This window comes from Sarcophilus harrisii, chromosome 3, assembly GCF_902635505.1.
Source record: "Sarcophilus harrisii chromosome 3, mSarHar1.11, whole genome shotgun sequence".
NCBI lineage: Eukaryota > Metazoa > Chordata > Mammalia > Dasyuromorphia > Dasyuridae > Sarcophilus > Sarcophilus harrisii.
In genome coordinates this window covers 444,711,882-444,732,765 of record NC_045428.1, presented here as the reverse complement: position 1 = coordinate 444,732,765, position 20,884 = coordinate 444,711,882, and the positions used below count along the sequence as shown (strand labels likewise).

Here is a 20,884-nt window from a genome sequence, read left to right as displayed (position 1 = left end):
TATAACTTGAGCAAGTTTCTTAAATTTATTTTTTGCATCTAACTTTCCTCATCTACAAAACTAAGTCTGTGGTTTTAATAAAAAACAAAAGCTACCTTGACCAAAAGCTGCAATAGTCAATAGTCAATAAATTCTTTGGCCAAGGTAACCCATAAAACAAAGAAAGCTACAAAATGGATTTCAATTCTCGTAGAGTAATAGAAAATGGAAAAGAGGGTTCTATAATCACATAGATTTTGATCTTCTATGAAAACTAATTTGACTGTTGGTACTCTTAATGTGAGAAACTTCTCTAATGACCAAAAAATTCTATGTTAATAAAATATTTTAAAGTTGTAGGATGCTGGTTGGACTTTCAAAAAGATGATGGAGTGATAGTGATTAAACCTAATTCTACCTCTAAATAACAAGAAATAAGTTAAAGAAAAATTTAAAAATAGCAACAGTAAAAAAGAAATCCTCAAAGAAAAAACCTTTCAAGAAAATAAAAGGAAGACAAAGAAATGAGCAAGCAAAAAAGAGGTCTTAATGCAAGAAGAAATCTACAGAGTAAAACCTAGTGTGGAGAAATCTCTGGTAAGAAAGAGAAAATTCAATAACAGCTAATTTTCTAGAAGAAAAAAGGGAAATATGAAAAAAACTTTGAGGCTTTAGGATTATAATTAGAACTATGAGGAGCAATCTAACATCTAAAAAATTGGATATTGTAGAGGGGGATTGTTGTGTATTCATAGATTTTAAGGGTTCACTGTTAAATATTTAACAGCTGACTTTCAGGGATAAAAAAGACCCTGACAACTGTGTGGCACATTTTTTAAAGTTTAATATGCATTGTCACTTTCTCCATCACTTTAAGTTTAGACAGTTACCAAAGCAATAAATCAAGCCCTGATTTGTAATTTTTGTTTACTCATGAGGTGTAAATACACTGAAAATTTAACAACCAGCTGATGGTAGGAGCAGCAGCTCACCACTGGTTATATTGTTAACTAAAGTCTTAACTGTCTAATTGTTAGACTAGTTGTCCTCAAACTTTTTGGTCTCATGACCCATTTACAGTCTTAAAAATTACTGAGTACTGTCACTCAAAGAGCTTTTGTTTATATAGCTCATGTCTATTGATATTTACCAAATTTAAAAGTGTTTTAATATTATTATGAAAATAATTTTGATCTCAGAGACTCCCCAAAAGGATCTTGGGGGACCCTATTTCTACAAGAAATATTCTTACTGTACTACAGAGAATCTACAGTCTAAAATCTGGAGTGAGTCCTTTTGGTAATCATAATGAAAACTCATTGTTTCTGGTTCTAAGCTTGTAGGAAAACTCCTGAACTTGTTTATTAACTTGGAATCATCATATTTACTTCTCAATTTTTTGTTAATAACTGACACTTCTTCAGTTTCCTATTTCTCTTGACACATTGTTCATTCTCCAGCTTATTTTGTTAATATCTCTTAAAGAACTCTGAGGGTTTTAATCCATGCAATCTTTGGAATTTACCCTTGAACTAATCCTGTAGGATTTCGACAATATTATTAAAAAAACAAAAAAGTGTTTGGGAACTATACGGCTATTTCTATGTTTGGAATTTAAATGAAAATAGAAAAAAATTATATGCACACTGATCATGATTTTTCATAATTGTTTTGCTTCACTAATTATTGAGGACAAATAAATTGAATTAATATGACTTTTATTGTCTATTTGCTTTAATAATTGTTTTATGTATTTTTAAATTTTTCCTTTCCTTTTTTGTTGTCATATAGTTAACATACCTTTTATTCTTGTATTATTTGGGGAAAATATGAGTGTAATAGTTCTCCTGTTAAGGCTTGGTCTGGTCATGTAGAAAGGGAGCCTAGGTTGTTAAAGACCCTGAGAGCTGCATTTCTTCTTAGCTGAGAGGGAAGAGAGAAAGCTAATGAGATCAAGATTGGAGGGTGGGAAAACTATATGAAGAGAGTGGTGGAAACTCTTCCTCCCTGCGTACTTTGGAGCAGTATAAAGGACAACCATGGTATTCTATTAAAGACTGCATCTGACTGATAGAATTTTTTTACAAACATGCAATTGGCTCATTCCTAGCATTTCTTTATGTGCTTTACTAGCGTGAGGGCAAGTAACAGTTCTAGGAATGTTTTTCTTGGAGGGGCCAAAATTTCACCTCCTTAGCTTATTATTAGTTTTATAATTACAGTTCCAAGGACAGAATCTTGGGATCATTAAATTGTTTCCATTTGATCAGTAACTTAAATCCGATGTGACCCCTAGTGGTTATAGATATTAATTTATTAAGGTTTTTTTAATTTTTTATTTTGATGAGTTGAACATTTAACGGTTCTACCAGCTCTCCTAATGTGCTGACATCAGTTTTGCTTGATGATTCTTGTCTGGAAGTGGGATGGCTGCAGGAAGAGGAAATGAAATGTCAGGGGATTGTAGGGGCTTTGTGAGGGAGCCTGCCTCCCCTAGTTTTCCCTAGTCTTTTTTCCATTACTAAAACTTACAGTACAAATTTTTGGGGAGCAAATGCAGCAAATTGAGATGAAAATGGCAATCAGAGTTGTATTGATACTGATCAGCAAGGTGAAGTGACTTCCATGCTAATTAGTATTCTGGCTTTCATTATCTTTTTCATTCTTGTGAAGATGTGATAAACAAGAAGATTTGAATTGAGATAATTTATTGTAATGTGAACAGGTAATAGATGGAACCCGGACTTGAGGAAGACTCCTCTTTGTCGTTTAAATCCAGCCTTGACCACTTACTAGCCGTGTAACCCTGGACAAATCATTTAACCATTTTTGCCTCAGTTTCCTGATCTGTCAAATGAGCTGGAGAAGGAAATGGCAAAGTACTCCAGTATTATTGCTAAGAAAACCCTCAAAAAGGGGTCACAAAGAGTTGGATACAATTGAAAAATGACAACAACAAATGGCTATGTGCTTTAGTTCATTTGCTTCCAACTATAAAGCATAGTACTAACTCTGCAGGTGAGTCTTGAGTTTCCCAGAAAACAATGGGAAAGAACCAGAAGGAATCACAGAGAAGCAGGACATCTATAAAACTTCAATGTTGAATTTATTATATACTTAAAAGACATTCTATATATAATCCAAAATTGCAATTTTGCATGTGATACTATTTTTCTATTCTACTTTGTATGTGGAAAGGCTCATTTTATTTGGTATTTTAAAAATTACATCTACTATTTTATTTGATTTTCAAATACAGAAAAAAAAAATCCAGCAGTTATGTTTGGCTGTGGGAATCTGAACACTACAGAATTGACACTTTCAAATTTTGGTATGATATAAGCCTTTTGATTGATAGCAAGGTAATCAAGTCACTCAAATTTAAAGAAATTAATTCAAACTATTCATTGGAAGAACAAATACTAAAGATGAAACAGATAATTTGGGCACATAATGAGAAAATAAGACTCATTGGAAAAGATCCTGCTTTTGGAAAAGATTGAAGGCATTTATTTGATATTTGTTAACCAGAAGCTCAGCAAATGTTTGTTGCTCATGAGAAGGAGGTTGACACTATAGATTGTAGCATTTGGGGATATCAAAAATTTGCTTAGAGATTCCAAAGGCTCAGAGGGAAGAAAAAAAGAGGTGAGATTAAGTAAGCAGAGAGAATGACTCAAATATATAGATACCTGTAGAAGAGTTCTTAGCTTTGAGGTCTGTGAACCTAAAAGTTTTTTTTTCAATAATTGTATTTTAACACAATTGCTTTCCCTTTAAATTCTTAATTTACAAACACTATTCTAAAAAGGAATCCATTTATGACACAAAAATGGTTAGGTACCTCTGCACTAGAAGATGATATAACCCACCAACTGATGATATAACCCTATCAGTAGGTAACTGAAAGGTAACATGCACCTGGATACTGGTGAAACCTACTTGTACAGCACCATCTAGTGTTCATGTTAGCTTTTTTTTCAAAATAATTTTCTTTGGTTTCATATTATAGTTTCATTAAATTTATAATTGACCTAATTTTTGTATTTTCTGAACTAAGCTTTTCTTTGACAATTTAAAAAGCCCTTCAAATGCTCTATTGATAATAGTGCAAATGAATTATTTTATATTTCAATCAATGAATGTTTAAATATAACTGATAAATAGGATAATAAACCTGTTAAAAAGCATTGACAATTTTTTTTAACTTTTTAAAGTGATCAGTGTTCATTTTACTTATTAAAGCTTTTTATTTTCAAAATATATGCATAGATAATTTTCAACATTCACCCTTATAAAACCTTGTGTTCCAGTGTGAATACAGCTACGATTAGCTGGTGTAGTGGATAGAGAACCAGCTCTGAAGTCAGGGGGACCTCAGACACTTAACACTTCCTAGTTATGTGACCCTGGACAAGTCACTTAACCCCAATTGCCTCAACAAAAAACAAAAAAAAAAAAAAACCCTTGTGTTCCAGTTTTTTTTCCCTCTTCTCCCAATCCCCTCCCCTAGGTGGCAAGTAATTCAATATAGATTAAATATGTGCAATTCTTCTATACATATTTCCACAATTATGTCACAGTATTTAAGAAAACATTATAACTGAGGAATTGGAAGATCCCCCAAATCTTGGTAATTTCAAAGGATTATAGAGGCTGTCTAGTGATTTCTCCAACCTCAAGTGACTTTGAGAACTTCAGAGAATGAAAGACAAAATGGAGTCAGAAATGCAATTTCAATATTGCAGTTGTAGTTGTTGTATATATTGATCTCTTGGTTCTGCTTACTTTATTCTTCATCAGTATGCACAAATAATAACTAGCCTTTATATAGCATTTTAAGGTTTGCAAAGTCTTATAGTACAACTATTATCCAATAGATGAAAAGAATCATTTACAGTGAGAGAACTTGGGAGAACACAGCATTTAATAAATGAATTTTATAAATATCTTATTTTGTCTTCATATTAACTCTGAGAAGGAGGTGCTACTATTATATACAGATGAGGAAATTGAGTCTGAAAGGTTAAGTGGTTTGATAAGCTTACCCATTTAAAATATGTCTGAGGTCAAATTTGAACTTAGGATTTCCTAACTGCAGGCCCAGTGCTCTATCACCCTCATTTCTGCCATTTATCATAATATAGTGTTTAAACAGTTGATGTCCAACTACTTTGTTTCCAGTTCTTTGCTCCCACAGTGTGCCAATGTGGATATTTTGATCTATATTTGACTTTTTTATTTTTGTCTTCTTTGATACCTATGTATTGTAGTGAGTTTGCAGGGTATCATCAGCTTAGTTACTTTTCTTATATGATTCCAAATTTAAATCCAGAATAACTGAACAATTTTATAGTGTGCCAACATGTCTATTTCCCTACAACCTCCCCCCCATATAGACTTCAACTTTTTTATTTTTGTCAATTTGTATGACATGAAATAAAATTTCAGAGTTGTTTCCTATAGAGGGCCGCAGATAGTGGAGGAACTCTGAGTGAGGTATAAGACCCTTCAGCCCAGAGAGAACTTGCTGACAATGTCTGGTTTGGCTCCCCACCTTCCTTTAGTGCTCTCACATTTCCTGAGAAGTCAGGGAGGACATGACCATCTGTATTCTATTTGAAGCAAGGATACTTACAGCAGGGTGCTTACTCAGTGTGATTGATGAGATAATGGTTCTCCAGTTCATACATACTCAGTATGATATAATGATGTAATCCAGGGGTCCTCAAACTACGGCCCATGGGCCAGATGTGGCAGCTAAGGACGATTATCCCCCTCACCCAGGGCTATGAAGTTTCTTTATTTAAAGGCCCACAAAACAAAGTTTTTGTTTTTACTATAGTCTGGTCCTCCAACTGTCTGAGGGACAGTGAACTGGCCCCCTATTTAAAAAGTTTGAGGACCCCTGAATTGTAATCACTCTAATTGGCACATACTCAGTGTGCTGTAATGATGTAATCATACTGAGGTATTTCAGGGTTGAGAGAACTGGAAATGAGAAACTCCATCTTTGACCATCCTGGTGACTCTCCTGCTTCCTGCACTCTTCCACTAAAGATCAAGGTTGGTCCCGAGATCCTCCAGAGAGCTAGTTTTAGACACTACATTTTGGTGCCCAAACAGGGATCTCCAGAAGGATACTACAATTTTGATTTGTATTCTTCTAATTTTTAGAGATTTGGAGTATATTTTAATATATTTAAAGTTAATTTTAATTTAACTTAGTTTAAACAATATTTTTTACTTAATAGTATTTTACTTTTTCCAATTACATGTAAAGTTTGTTTTCAACATTCATCTTTGCAAGATTTTGAGCTTCAAATTTTTTTCCCTTTCTCCCTTACCTCACTTCTCAAAATAATAAGCAATCTGATATGTGATACATATATAGTAATGTTAATTGTATTATGCAGGACTCAAAAAAGGGAAAAATCACAAGAAAGAAAAAAACAAAAAATGTAAAGGGAAACAGTATGCTTCAATCTACATTCAGATTCCATAGTTATTTCTCTGGATATGGTCAAACATTTTCTATCAAACATTATCTAACATGTTCTATCAAACATCTATCTATCATTTTCTATTCCTTGGTATTGTTTCAGATATTTGTATTGCTGAAAAGAGTGAAGTCTATCATAGTTGATCACTGTAAAATTTTGCTGTCACTGTGTACAATGTAATTTGAACAAATCTTTAGAAAAATGTTTTTTCCTGAGCTTTGACCACTTCACATATTAGTGAAGGTCTTTCAATATTACACATTACATATGCACATAATGTGCATAGTTTGCACATTAGACTTCCACTTGTGATACTGATGCAGATGCTTCTTTCCACTCAACTATTTTTCATCTGACTCATCTTTGTTGATCTCCTCTATCAGTTGGTGGTTAAGAATTACCCCCCTCCCCCAATTCTAGCTGTGAAAGATACTGGATACCAATCTTTCTAATTGTTTTAAGTGTGACCTTTTATATTCATGTCTTGCATCCATTTTGAATTTATTGTAGAATATGGTATACGGAATTTAGGTATTTTTAAAATGTTTAGGAAGAAAATTTCTCTATCTAATTGACTAGGAAATGTGTCGATCATGGGGTTCACTGGTAGCATTATCTTCATGTGGCTTTTAATTGTGACCCTGGGTCCTAAAAATTTATTCACAATGGCAATGAGAAAATGGCATTGGCCAGCACAGACATATACTGTCAGCACTCAGCTAGTCAGATAATTTCTCTTTGAGAAACTGAAGCTGTCTCCCAATAGGGGAAAAGACCATTCACAATGAGAGAATCTGGGAGATCATATCACTTACTGAATGTATACACAAAGGCATCTTTTTTTTTTTTTTTTCTTTTTTCTTTTAGAATGTTTGCCAAGCAGTTATATGTTCTTGCTGATTATGGGACATAGTGAGAAAGAAATGGAGAAACTTCTTTCTCAGTGATTCCATTATGTTCAGCACATGAAATTTTCTTCCTTTAATTGGAAATAAATTACTACAGAACTCAACACATTTTCATTAGTAATAAGTGTTGCTGCTCATGCAATCTGTTCTGAAATTACTGAGTCTTCCTTAAAGAACAGCTAGGCTAAGGAGCCATACTGCCTTTGTCCATAAAAAAATATGAATATTTTTTTCTTAATTTTATTACAAATATGATAAACATCAACACATGATATATTTCCTTATGAAACTGTGACTTTATTAATGTGTAGCTTTAAAAAAGTATTTAATACATTTAGCATGGCAGTACAAATACTTCCCAGATTATCTGGGTCTCTGTCCTCCTTAAATTTTTTTCTGGTCTTTAAATTTTTTTTCTCTTTTTAAATTACAAAATTGAAAAACACAAACAAATTTTCATATACAAAAACCAAAAAAACCCAATGTCTCTGAAATTATAAACTTAATTTGAAATTCTCTTATTTGAAGTTCTGTGACAATGAATATTATGTACATCTTGGGTTTTTTAGGATCATAAAAACATTTTTAAAAAAGAGCACTGTGATTATTTACTTTGGTCAATAATTGTATATCAGTTTCAAAAATATAATTTGGCACTATTACAGGCAATATACTTCATATAAGGTTGTCCTGATGAATATGATTGCAAGGGAAAGTGTTAATACATTACCATCAAATCTTATGATAGTCATAAATACAGCTGTAATAATACTTGTTCATTCACCCATGTATAATATTTTTAGAAACTGAGCTTCCTCTTATGTTTATTTTATGCCTTAGTCAAAAAATTAGGTTTCAATTGTTGGGAAAGAGTTGGTCCAGGACATGGAAACAATTACTCTAATCTAATTCTGCTGATTTGGAAAACTTGGGTCTGGAAAAAGGCTTACTTGGGATTAGGTGAAGTGGTAGGGTGGCATTTATCTAATTTCTAATAAATTTATGTCAGGAGCTTTTACCTGAAATGAAAGACCTGGGTATACTTTTTAAGATTCCCCTCATTTTTCTCTCTGGCTTTTTTTGCAGTCATAACTGGGCAATTCTGCCTGAAACTCTGAATCTATCATTTTTCACTGCTATTTTCTAGACCTCTTAAAAGTTCAAGATACTAGAAAAGTTACATTTTTAAAGAAATCTTTAGGTGAATCCATTTCTTGTGTAGTCACACTCCTTCTATGATTTGTTTTGTAAGCTGATTTTGTCTATCAGATCTACATAGGATAGAGAGTTGAAAGGGACCTTAGTGATCTAGTCTAACTCCTTTATTTAACAGAATGGCAGATAACTTTAGAGGAAGGAAGTAACTTTTTCAAGGTCATGTGCAGAGTAAGTAGGAAAGTCAGTATTTGAACCTAAGCCCTCAGTCTGTAAACCAAAGCTCCCTCATCATGTTAAATTTAGTTGTACATTTTAAAAAATTAAGTTTTATTATTATTCAAAAAATTCACATTAGCATTTCTTTTCTTTCCCTTGTACCTAATGCCTCATCCCTGCATTGGAGGAAAAAGGTAAAAATAAAATCTTTGTAACAAATGTGCATAGTCAAGTAAACAAATTCCCATATTAGCTAAATTTGTCTCCTTTTACATCTTGCATCCATCACCTATCAATCAGAGAGTGAATAGTAAGTCTTCATTTCTAATCCTCTGTAATTATGGTCATTACAAAGTTTTGAATTCTTAATTCTTTCAAAAATGGTTCCATGATGATAATAGCAGCTAGTATTTATATAATGCCTACTATGTGCCAGGTAGTTTGTTTAGTACTGTATGAATATTATCTCCTTTAATCCTCACAACAATCTGGGAGGGGGTTACTATCATCTCCATTTTACAAATGTGAAACTGATGTGGAATTGAAGTGGTTGGTTAGTTGGTTGCTGTTTTTTGTTATTTAAGAGGAACAAAATGCTGTCATTATTTTTGAAATAGTATCTAAGATGTGATTTAAACTCAGATCTTCCTGACTCTAGGCCTAGTACTCTATACACTACAGCACCACCACGCTCAAGTGATGGGCACCTGCTTAGGTTTTAGTTCTTTGCTATCACAAAGGAACAGCTATAAAGACTTTTTTTGCATAATGCACCTTTTCTTCTTTCTCTGATGTTGGAATCTTTACAAAGTGTTAAGCCATTGGAGTTGATTTAATCTTTAATTTAATTTAATTTAAATTTAATTTTGGGCCAGAACTTGAACTAGGTACTAAGTACAACTGATGGAAACAATGCTTGTGTTCACATCTTGAGAGAGCTCATATGTATCTAAGTACTCAATGGAGTTCACACGTGTAGGGTTTAGTCTGAATTCACACTTCCCTTTAAGTTCTTAGGGCCAGAGAGTACTCTGGGAGATAACCCAGAATCCCTCTCTCTCTAGAAGGTGGAGTTAACCTTTGGGAGATCACATAAATATAGGGAGCTTTTGAAGCTTGAACTTACTTCTTCTGGTGTAACTGACTGGAGGTACAGAGAGATTCATTGCATCTTCCAACTTGGTGCTGGCTGGAGGCGGAAGAAAGCAGAGGCAGAAGCCAAGGACAAAGCTGCAAGATCTCTTGAAGCCAGGCAGAGAGATAGGCCTCAACTAACCGGGCTATTTTGGAAGGAGAAATAAACGTTTGCATTTTTTACCAGCTGGCTGTGATTTTGGAGTAATTATTTATTTCAACTGAGACTAAGGCTGCCTCCGTGAAAACCTTCACACTCTGATCTCCTTGGAGAATAAACTTGGGAGTGATTTTGCTGGGTGAAACAATATGCAAAGGTTAGTAATATTTCAATTATAGTTCCAAATTGTTTTCCAGAATGGCCAGACCATCTTCAAGTTTGCATCTCCAAGAGGATATACCTATTTAGCTATGCCCCTTTTGAACACTTGATTATTTCTTACAGGCAGAATATTCTTCCAGTAATTCAAAATGAGGTATCTTGCAACAACTCAATGATAGCATAGATTTTACTTCACTAGATTTAGCAATTTCAAACTCTTTAACCCTTTCTTATTCTTGGTTTATACTTTAGTCTTTTAATCCATGTCTGCTTTTGTTTCCTTAACCTTTTTTTGATTTTTTTTGCAAATCATCTGAAAAAAGAACACCAAACTTTAGTTAGAATATGGAGTGATATAATATTGCAGTATTCTAATATGGCTTTAGGGAGACAAACTCTTAAGATAGCATCATAAAATTAAAGCACTAATACTATTTGTAATATTGTTTGTTCTGAAAGAGATATTTCAATCCTATAATGTCTTTAAAGTTTTGACACCTAGTCTCTAAATTTTCAATAATATATTGGTCTCTGGTGACACATATTGGATAGAAATTTTACTTTAGGTTCTTTGGAATAACAGGAAGAAACTGTATAAGATTTCATTTGCATCAGACTACAACACATTTGTAACTAATCTTTGAATAAGGGGGAATAGGAAAAAAGGAAAACAGAAACCCTTCTATAATTTCTGGGTGACTAAAAAAAATCTCTTAAAAGATTTTGGAAGTCCTCACTAGATTTTTAGAATTTTTTTGTGTGTCTTGATTCCTTTATAATTTCTATTTTGTAATTCACTCTATGGTTTACTTGATCATGTGTCTAACTTTAGATATCTTTGCTTATTCTGAAAAGAATAAATCTAATTTCTAGGTTGTTAGTTCCTTTATATTTTTGCTTAGAGTTTTATTTAATAAGAGTTTCCTAATATTTTCCATCTTTGTAGATTACATTTTTATTTTCCATGATTTGGTTGGGCAAGAGGCTCTCACAGATCTGCATAAAAATCGTGAAGATTTTTCAAAATATTTTCTAAGTGTAGGGCGTGTATTGCCCAAGTGGTTTATGTATGTCCACATGGGTCTGCCTAGATATGGCTCAATGGGAGGAGAGAATGGATGTTTCTAAAATTTCCTTTGCCCAGTCTGTCGGGGGGACCAGAAGGTTGAGGTCATAAGACTGGCTGCTTTTCTCTCCTAGAAAGAGGGTACTGAGCTAGAATTAGATGTCACCATAAATATTTTTAATATGTACATATATATATATATACATACATACATACATACATATATACATACACACACGAGACAGCCAAGCCTTTGGAGATTATATAAATATAATATATAATACATATATAATTTTATATATAAATATATTTAAATATATTATATAATATATAAATACAAATATAATCTCCAAAGGCTTGGCTTGCTTTTCATCAGATGTAAGTTATAGAAGAGAAACTCAGTGAATGATAGACAAACTTCATTTATCTTAGTGGCAAACAGAAATCAGAGAAGTTACACCCCATAGAATATGCCAGGTAATACAGAATAAATTAGTTGTCCTATCTGAAACAAGTTATCTCAGCTCAACCAACTATGAGAGTGTCCTGGATTTCACCCAAAGGAGAAATTCCCTACTGTCTCTCTATATAGTCAGAAAATAGATGTTGGTTCTTGGGAAGATATATCCTTAAAGAGTCCTCCTCTTTCTCCTCCTCCTCCTCTTCCTTTTTTTTAAACCAGAGATCTCCTAAAAAGGACCTGAAACCATGGAAATCATTTCTTGAAGCCAGAAGAATTAAGATCTCACCTCTCACAAAGTCTGCCCCTCAGGCAGAATGGACTTAGGCTATACAAGTATAAAAATGAACAGTTCACGAATGTTCCCTTGTTTTTATCTGTCCAATGACTTGAGAGGAAGTTGTATTTTTTCTTTTTTGGACAAGGATGGCTAAGGCTCTGCAAGTAGAAGTGGATGGAAGAACTGGTAGGAACTAGTCTTATGAGTACCTAGAAGAGTTAGAGTACTTTCTAGTTTATTATGCACCATCTGAAAGATTATAGTCTGATAAAGGTTACAGTCTGATAAAGAGAGGAACTTTCTTTTCTGACACCTCTTCAATGGACAATGTTTATTGCCTTAAGAGGACTTATAATAGTTTTAGGAAGCAAAAAACTAAGAGGATTTTAAAATGAAAATTATACATTGATACATGATTAATAATAAGTAGTATTAAAATTAAAAAATTACAAAATGTATCAAATGTTTTAGTTAAAAATCAGTTTTTAAAATTTTCTTCGATTATTCAGTGTTTTTTTTTTTAGTTTTAAAGAATATGTGAAAAATGAAGCACATAGTTCACAATTGTTGATAAATGCTTTATTATGATTCCAATTCAATAACTGGTACTTTTATTCAATGTATTCAGATAACTTACATTTAGACCCACAACAGAAACAGAAAATACAGGAAATTCCCAAGATAGAGATGAAATAACTTATACTGAATTTATGACTCAGTCTTTTAATTCTGGATTGTATATTTTTGGAGTGTGATAGTAAACATATAATTATGTCCATAGGTACTTCTCTTGCTTTCAATAAAGCAATTATACTATTGTTACCAACAAAATTAGAGACCACTACTAATATCATATCCTTAATCCTATTTGAGAATGGAAAACATCATTTCAATCTTAGATGACAATTTAACATGTCTAAAATCCATTTTTGTAAACTTTCATCATTTCCTAGCAAAAGAAAAAATTTAGTTTTCTAAAAGTATATAATTTGAAAGCAAGTCTCTTACAAATACATTAATGAATAGAAGTTAAGAATATAAACATCAGGCACTTAAAAAATAAAACATAAGGCTATCTGAAACACTAGAATTCCCACTATCTTTGTTCTTTTGTTTTTAAGAATAGTTTTTTCCAGTTTGTTTCCAGACTTCTTTTAGGGCTTTGAAGCTTTCTCTCTTCACACATTTCCAGTATTCTTGCACGCCTGGCTGCTGAGGTTCCTGTTTACAACAACAACAAAATCCTAATTTAATAATTTATTATTCATTGCAGCATTTTGTTGAAAGCTAAATTTTCTTTTTATGTATACTGAACATTTTATAAGTATTGACAAATCTCTAGGGAAGAAAGGGAGGCAAGGGAGTTCAAGGTTTCAAGCCTAGGAGAACAGAAGACTCAGAATTAATGGTAGAAATAAAAGAAGCTAGAAAGGGAAGCTATTCTCAGGACAAAAGCCATGACTATAACATTAGGCATATTGAATCTAGTATGGTAGTAATATTATGAAAGTGGAAATTTTACTTACATTTACATTGTAATATTTACTTACATTATGACTGAGAGTTTTGTTCTGTTGCAAAATGCTTTTTGATGGTTCATTTTCTTTAAAAAGCCCTAAGCATTTCAATACTATCAATTCATCTTACAATGTGGAGACATATTCACAAAGGCTTTAATCATTCTTCAATGTTTATTAAGTTCCATTTTAGCAAGGAGTATTTGCTCTGGATTCAAGACTAGCAACAGTAGAAGAGGCAGTAGTAGCCAGGATGAAAGGAAGTATAAAATTAGAAGACAGTGAGTAGGAAACAATCTAATAAGGGCATAGAAAATATTTGAAACTATGAATCTGAAGTTTCCTGTATTTCTGGAACTCTTTTGAAATAGTGCTCAAGGTATGGATTTGAGAAGCAAAATAGGTGACAAAGTCATGATAAAAGAAAAACAGGGATGCTTTAAAAAATATTGACATTATGGGGTGTAGGTGCCGGTAAAGGAGACAGAAGGTATTACTGAAATCATAGCAGGATGAAGAACTCTTTCAATGGAGAAGCAAATTTCAAGATGGAAGAAATGATTCACAATGTGGAAGAGATTAAGAAATTTTAGATTTGGATATGCATTCACTGAACACCTATGGGAGGGTACAGTGGTGGGGTCAGAAGTCAGTTTTAAGGGAGTTAAAGTGGACACAGTTAAAGTGGACCTTGTTTGAGAAATTGCATTAAAAGGATAGAAACTCGGACAACAATTAGAAATGGCAGGGTTAAGGAAACTTGGTACCTTTCTACCATCTTTAAGATCTTTCATTGGAACTACCAGAAAATCTCTTATGAGCTAAGGCTGAATGAGGGGTGCATATAAGGTGAGAATGGTAAGTTTACTTTTCTCAAATCTATTCCACCCCAATCTCCTATTTCCAATTACCTTTGAGACATCTAGAGCAGGCTGTCCAGCAGACATCTTAAACTCAGAATTTATTATTTTTTCCTCCAAACTCTCCTCCTACTCCCGAAGAAGGAAACTATCCTCCTGGCCCCTCCAACTCACAGCCGAGAAGTCATCCTGGACTCTTCTTTATCTTTCATCCTCCATACCCAGGCTGTTGCCAAGGCTTGCCAATTTCATCTCTGCAATATCTCTTGAACCTCACACCTGGACTACTATACAGACGGTTCTCATTTTATATAAATTTGCATTTAACAAATTCCTAAAGACCTCTGAAAAAGATCTGTGTTCCAAAAAAACCCCTATGTTAACTTTACTATACAGTACACTGTGTTCTCTCTCCACTTTTGCCCTTCTGCTAGATGCTCAGCTTCCACCCCACAAAAAAACCCACTCACCGCAAAAAACCCTCACACCCTTACAAAAAACCCAACTCCTCCAAGTGAAAACAGAAGAATGGATTTGGAGAGAGCAGCTGCCTGACCAGATTGGGGCTTGCCTTGAGATTGCAACATTGAGAGAAGACCTGTGCTCTACTTCAACCACCCACCATAGGTCTGCCCAACCACCCACATGCCCCCACATGTTGCCCCTCCTCTCCTATGTCCCTATCTGACCCCCATGTGTCTGGCTCTGGCTCTCTCTTGTTTCTCCTATTGCTTTTGATTCTCTGAGCCCCAACTGTGTGTTGACCACCTTCTTCCACAGGGATTAACCCCCCTTCCTTTCTCTTTCTCTCCCTCCATTTCCCAATCTGTGGGCAAATCTACATAAAGTAAAAACTGCTTTATGTAGAGGTTTGGTTCTTTTATCTACTAGGTGAACTATTTGTAACAGCCTCGGTGGAGTCCATCTGTCTACGTTTCTCCCTCCTCAGATCTATTTTCTATTCAACCACTAAAGTGATTTTCCTAAAGCACAGGTCTGATCTTGTCATTCCACCTTAACCTTAATACACACAATAAACTTCAATGACTCCCTGTTGCCTATAGGATCAAGTATAAAATGCTGTTTGGCATTCAATGCCTTTATAACCTAGTTAGTTCTTTCCTCCCTTTTCAGTCTTCTTATATCTTAATCCCCAACATATATTCTTCAATCCAGTGACATTGATACCCTGGCTGTTCCACAGACAAGATACTTCATCTCTGAGCATTTTCTCTGGCTGTCCCCCATTCCTGGAACACCCTCTTCTCCCCTGCTGCTACTGATCTTCTTGGCTTCTTTTAAGCCCTAACTAAAAGTCCACTTCCAATGAAAGCCTTCTCTAATCTCTTTTAATTGCAAGGCCTTCCTCCTTCAATCATTTTCTATTTACTCTGTGTTAGCTTGCTTTGTATATACTTCTTTGCATACTATCTCCCCCACTAGATTATAAACTCCTTAAGGTCAGGGATTCTTGTCTTTTGCATCTTGTTATATGTGCAATGCTTAGCATAATGTTTGGCACATACTAGGTGCTAAAAATATTTATTTATTGAATGATCATTTGTCATTTTTATAAAGTTGACAAAAATATGTAAGCACAATTTTGCCAATATACAAAAATAAAACAAAACAGGAGTGATCTCTCTATCCAGGAAAGATTTTTTTTTTTTATTTTTTGCTGAGGCAATTGGGGTTAAGTGACTTGCCCAGGGTCACACAGACAGGGTGTGTTAAGTGTCTGAGGCCATATTTGAATTTAGGTCCTCCTGACTTCAGAGCTGGTGTTCTATCCATTGCGCCACCTAGCTGCCCCCAAGGAAAGATTTTTAAAATAATGGAACATAGTATCCCTTTGTAAATCATGACTTTAAATTTTATATAGCTGTATATCTGCAATAATATTTTAATAGTATTAACCTAATCATCAATCAATCAATTAATGAACAATTAAGAGTCTACTGAGTGCCAGGCAATGTCCTTGCCCTCAAAAAAATATATATATATCTTGATGGAAGAGACAACCTGAGCTATACCTACATAATATATACATAACAGATATAGAAAATATTGGAAACAGCTACCTTAGAGGAGAGAGCACTAGATTCTGGGGAAGGTGGGGAAAACCAGGAAAGGTCTAGAAGGTAGTATTTGGACTAATTAAGTCTTGACATAAATCAGAGATTTAAAGAGATGGAGATGAAGAAAGGAAGATTTTTAAGTAAGAAGGACAGTCATTGCAAAGGCATGGAAACAGGAAATAAATTTTCTGTCAGGAACATCAAGAAGGCCAATATCATTGAGTACATTGAGAGAAGTAATGTGTAAGAAGGCCAGAAAGGTAGGATGAGTTGAAAATGTGAAGAACTGTGAATTCCAATGAGAGGACTTTATATTTGAGCCTAGAGGTAATAGGATTTATTGAGTCAGAGGCATATATGACATGTTAGACTTGTGTTTCAGGAAAACCACTTTGATGGTTACATAAAATAACTTGAGTGGGAGAGAGTGAAGGTAGAGCAAAGTAGGAGAAAGTGTGATACTTCATGCAATAGGCGAGAAGCCTGAATAAGACTGGTAGTTACATGAGAGGAAGGATGGCAATATATGTAAGAGATGTTGGGCAGAGATGACAACTCCTTGGAAAGGGGTGTCCCGAAGGATGGTGGTATCTTGGAGAGTATGAAGGAAGCTTGGATGAGGATAGCTTTATTGGGGAAAAGTTAGGGAGTTCTGTTTATGCATGTCAAGTCAAGAGATGCTTATAGGGTTTCTAATCTGAAATGTCTAATGCAGTGGATGATGTGGAACTCAAACTCAAAAGTCATACTCAGGCTGGAGATAGAGATCCGAGAGTCAACTGGATAGGCACAATAACTGAAGAAGCGGGCCCAAGACCAGGCCCTGGGAACACCCCTGTAATGGGCTGAAGCTGAGCAGATGCACTGAGGTCCGAGCACTTGTGGCTAATTATCAATTGGACAATACTCTATTCATAAATGCTTGGAGAAAGAATGGCCCCTTCCACTCTCTGTGCAAGTTTGATGTGTTGTATAGGAGATTGGGTAGAAGATTTGGTAGGTGGAGTGTGAGAACCAGAAGCACTGTTGGCCGGATTCGTGTGGCGATTGCTCTCACTTCTTATCGCCATTCCCCTTCACTTCCACAAAGAATAAAGATCAAGGACTTTCACTTATCCTGACTCTCTGGCTGATTTTGAAATACCCTGGTGCTAAACCCGGTCATCCCCCCCCCCCCCCCATCCCCTCTCCTCCACTTAACTGGCATGATCTAGACTATTATCCAATGAAGAAGGAGAGCTGTGATGACCACGCTAGCACCCAGGATACCTTAGAATCAGCCGGAGTCAGGATAAGCAAAAGTCCTTAGTCTTTATTCTTGGTCTTTAGGGGTGTAGAAGTGAAGGGGATGGAAGCAGAATCTCTGCCACCACCTTCTTCCTAATCTACTGCCAAAGTGACTCTGGCTAGTCTTACTCTACCCCCTAGTCCCTCCTACAATCCTCTGTATATACCAATCTTAAGCCAGCACAGGATAGTGGGAAGGGCCATTTTCCAAGCATATGCCCATAGAGTATTGTCCAATCAGTGGTTAGCCTCAAGTGCTCGGCTGTCCTGACCTCAGTGCATCGACTCAAGAGTTTCAGCCCTCTGCATCGAGAGCCAAGAAGGAGCAAGTCACAAAAAGTCAGAGATAGAATACAGGAGGAGAGGGATATCCACAAATACTGCAGAGAGGCCAAGAAAGTGAGGGCTGAGAAAAAGACAAGTTCTTACTTGTGACTTTGTAGAAAGGAGTTCAGCTGAGTAATGAGGTAGGAAAACAGATTCTAGGTTTTGAAGAGCATGGGAAGAGAAATATGGAATGAAAGCTATTGAAGAAAAGAGGATCTAGGGAGGAGGTCTGGGCCCCTTTGTAAGTAGAAGGGCAGGAAGCAGTAAATAGGGAATGATTGTACAGGTGAGAAAGAGAAATAATCATAGTGGAAGCAAAGTGCTGCAGAAGATAAGAGGAAATATGACCAAGGGAATAGATAGAACAGGGTTGATTTCAAGGGGTTTATGTGCTTGAATGGGGGGAAAATTACACTTCAATTTTCACCATAATTGGTTTCCTCTGTAATCTTTTGTTTCTTAATTTCTGCATCAAAAACCATTGTGAGGAGAGGTCCATAAGCTTCACCTGATTGCCACAGGGGTCCATAATGAACACAAAAAAAGTGAAAAATCTCTGTTATAGAATGTTTAGACTTAGGATGAAGAGCCACTTTTTTTTTTTTAAATTTTAAACCAGCGAATAGAAGAAAAGAAGAGATAGTTGAGGATGATCTCAGAGGATTGTGAGATGAAAAGAAAATGAGGAAAGCAAGCTCACTGAGAATGGTTTTCATTTTCTTTATTAAGTATGAGACAATATCATCAGCTGAGAAGGCTGAAGGAGAGAATACTTCTAGATGCTTAATGAGAAAAAAGATAGTTTAGAACAGCCACTGTGGGGAATGAGATAGGGAATCAATTGGGAACAATAAAAGGATTGCTTTCTAGCAATAAGGACTAATTGGAATTAGTAACATAAATTTTATATAAGTGTTTGAAATTAAGGATAAAAACTGGTGTTTGTTACCAATAAGCCTCGATGCTTCCTGTTTTTTAAAACCCCAAGAAACTCTCCGTGGCTAAGGCAATCATCACCATCTAAATCAAAGATCTTGAAGACAGTGTCCAAAATATTGTCTGAGAGTTCCTGGCCTGTTGCCACTTTCACAGCTCTCTTAAACTCCGCTAATAAAAAGAAAACATAAAACAACATTATATAGATGCCACATGATTGGGGTGTAACACAAGTGGGATTTAATAGTATCTCAGTGTCCAGTGTTTAATAAACTTGAATTACATGAAAAGTCCAAACAAATCTTACAAATATATTATTATTATTATTATTATTATTATTATTTTTGCTACAAACAATAGCATTACAGTGAAAATCTTGGCATGACAATGTTTCTAGTATTTTAAATTTTCATATCACCATGATGATCAAATTAATTCCAACTATAATTTGTATGACAAAATTCTGAGATAGCTACAGAATCTGGAAAATACACTGGAAGCCATTATACTTGTACTTGTATTAGGCCTAGATAGGGCTAAACTTACCTCTATCTTTCGGATATTGCTTGATCTACTGCAACAGCTAGAGCTAAGTAACACATTGGATAGAGTATTAGACCTAAAATCAGGAAGACTTGAATTCCAGCCTTAGACACCTACCAACTAGCTATGTGACTCTGTTTTCCCTTATGCTTCTCTTTCCTCAACTGTAAAATTGGAATCATAACAACATCTACTGGCCAAGGTTGTTATGAAGATCAAACGAAGTAATATTTATTAAAGGGCTTAGTACAATGTCTGGCACACAGTAGTTGATTAAAAAATGCTTACTGCCTTTCCTACTCTTTAATCCAATTCAATTTGTGTAGTTATGTCTTATGTTTTAAACTGTGACTTCAAAAAAGAATACGCATAATATAGATAAGTATTTAAAATGGTCACTATAAAAGTGACAAGATAGTTTTTTGCCATTTAAAATAAATTTCAGACAAATATGTCCTGCCTTTGTTTTTAAGAAAAGTATAACTTCTCCAAAAGTGAGAGATCTCTAAAAGAAAATGAATGGTGCTGAAATAATAGAACTGATTTTTTAAAAACTATAATAAAGTCAGGAAGATCTGAGTACCAGCCTTAGACACCTAGCTATTAGCTATGTGACTCTGTTTTCCTTTATGCTTCTTTTTCTTCAATTGTAAAATTGGAATCATAATAATATCTACTGCCTAAGGTTGTGATGAAGATCAAATGAGGTAATACTTATTAAAGGACTTAGCAGAAAAGTACATTCTTACAAACTGGGTTAAAAGGTCAAGTATTCTGACTGATGAGTTTGTTTTTTGAGAGAAATCATCTGATTGAAATATGATTTAAAATGACTTATAAAATAAAAGTGTTCATGATTACATTATACTTGCCTAGTTTAACAGGGCGATGAGCTAAATGAAACATTTCCATTGTGATTGAAAAGTCTTCCAAGTGGTTTGCAAACTTGCAAAATGACTTGAATTCCTCCAAACTAATATTCTAAAAAAAATTAGATTTAGTGAAATTTTGTAAATAGTTTAAGAATTTCAGGCTTAGGAACAAATATAATTCTCTTTAAAGATATATTAAATAAAGAAAAAGTATAAAAAGAAACAATTATACAAATGTATATCTCAGAGCTGTTTTAAAAACAAAAGTGCTTTATAAATGTAAGATGTAATTATAATTAAGTCTAATTCCTGTTATTTTAATAGTAGTGCCACCAATTGAAATAAAGAAATAACACCCCTATATGCCAGAGAGATCATTAATTTCTTTTCATATCTGTTTCTTGCCTTTTCACTCCCTTTTCCCTATCCAAATGAGGA

At 34.5% G+C, this 20,884-nt stretch overlaps 1 protein-coding gene across 1 annotated transcript in view; it reads right to left on the bottom strand.

Moving 5' to 3' along the window:
* Positions 1-12,583: 12,583 nt before the first annotated feature.
* MICU2 (mitochondrial calcium uptake 2) overlaps positions 12,584-20,884 on the bottom strand; it is a 165,362-nt gene continuing 157,061 nt past the window's right edge. Inside the window, exons 10-12 of the mRNA XM_031960796.1 lie at positions 20,447-20,555; positions 19,045-19,202; positions 12,584-13,247 (exon numbers count right to left, since the gene is read on the bottom strand). Coding sequence (XP_031816656.1) covers positions 13,143-13,247; positions 19,045-19,202; positions 20,447-20,555 — 372 coding nt within the window. The 3' untranslated portion in view covers positions 12,584-13,142. The remainder of the gene's footprint in view (positions 13,248-19,044; positions 19,203-20,446; positions 20,556-20,884) is intronic.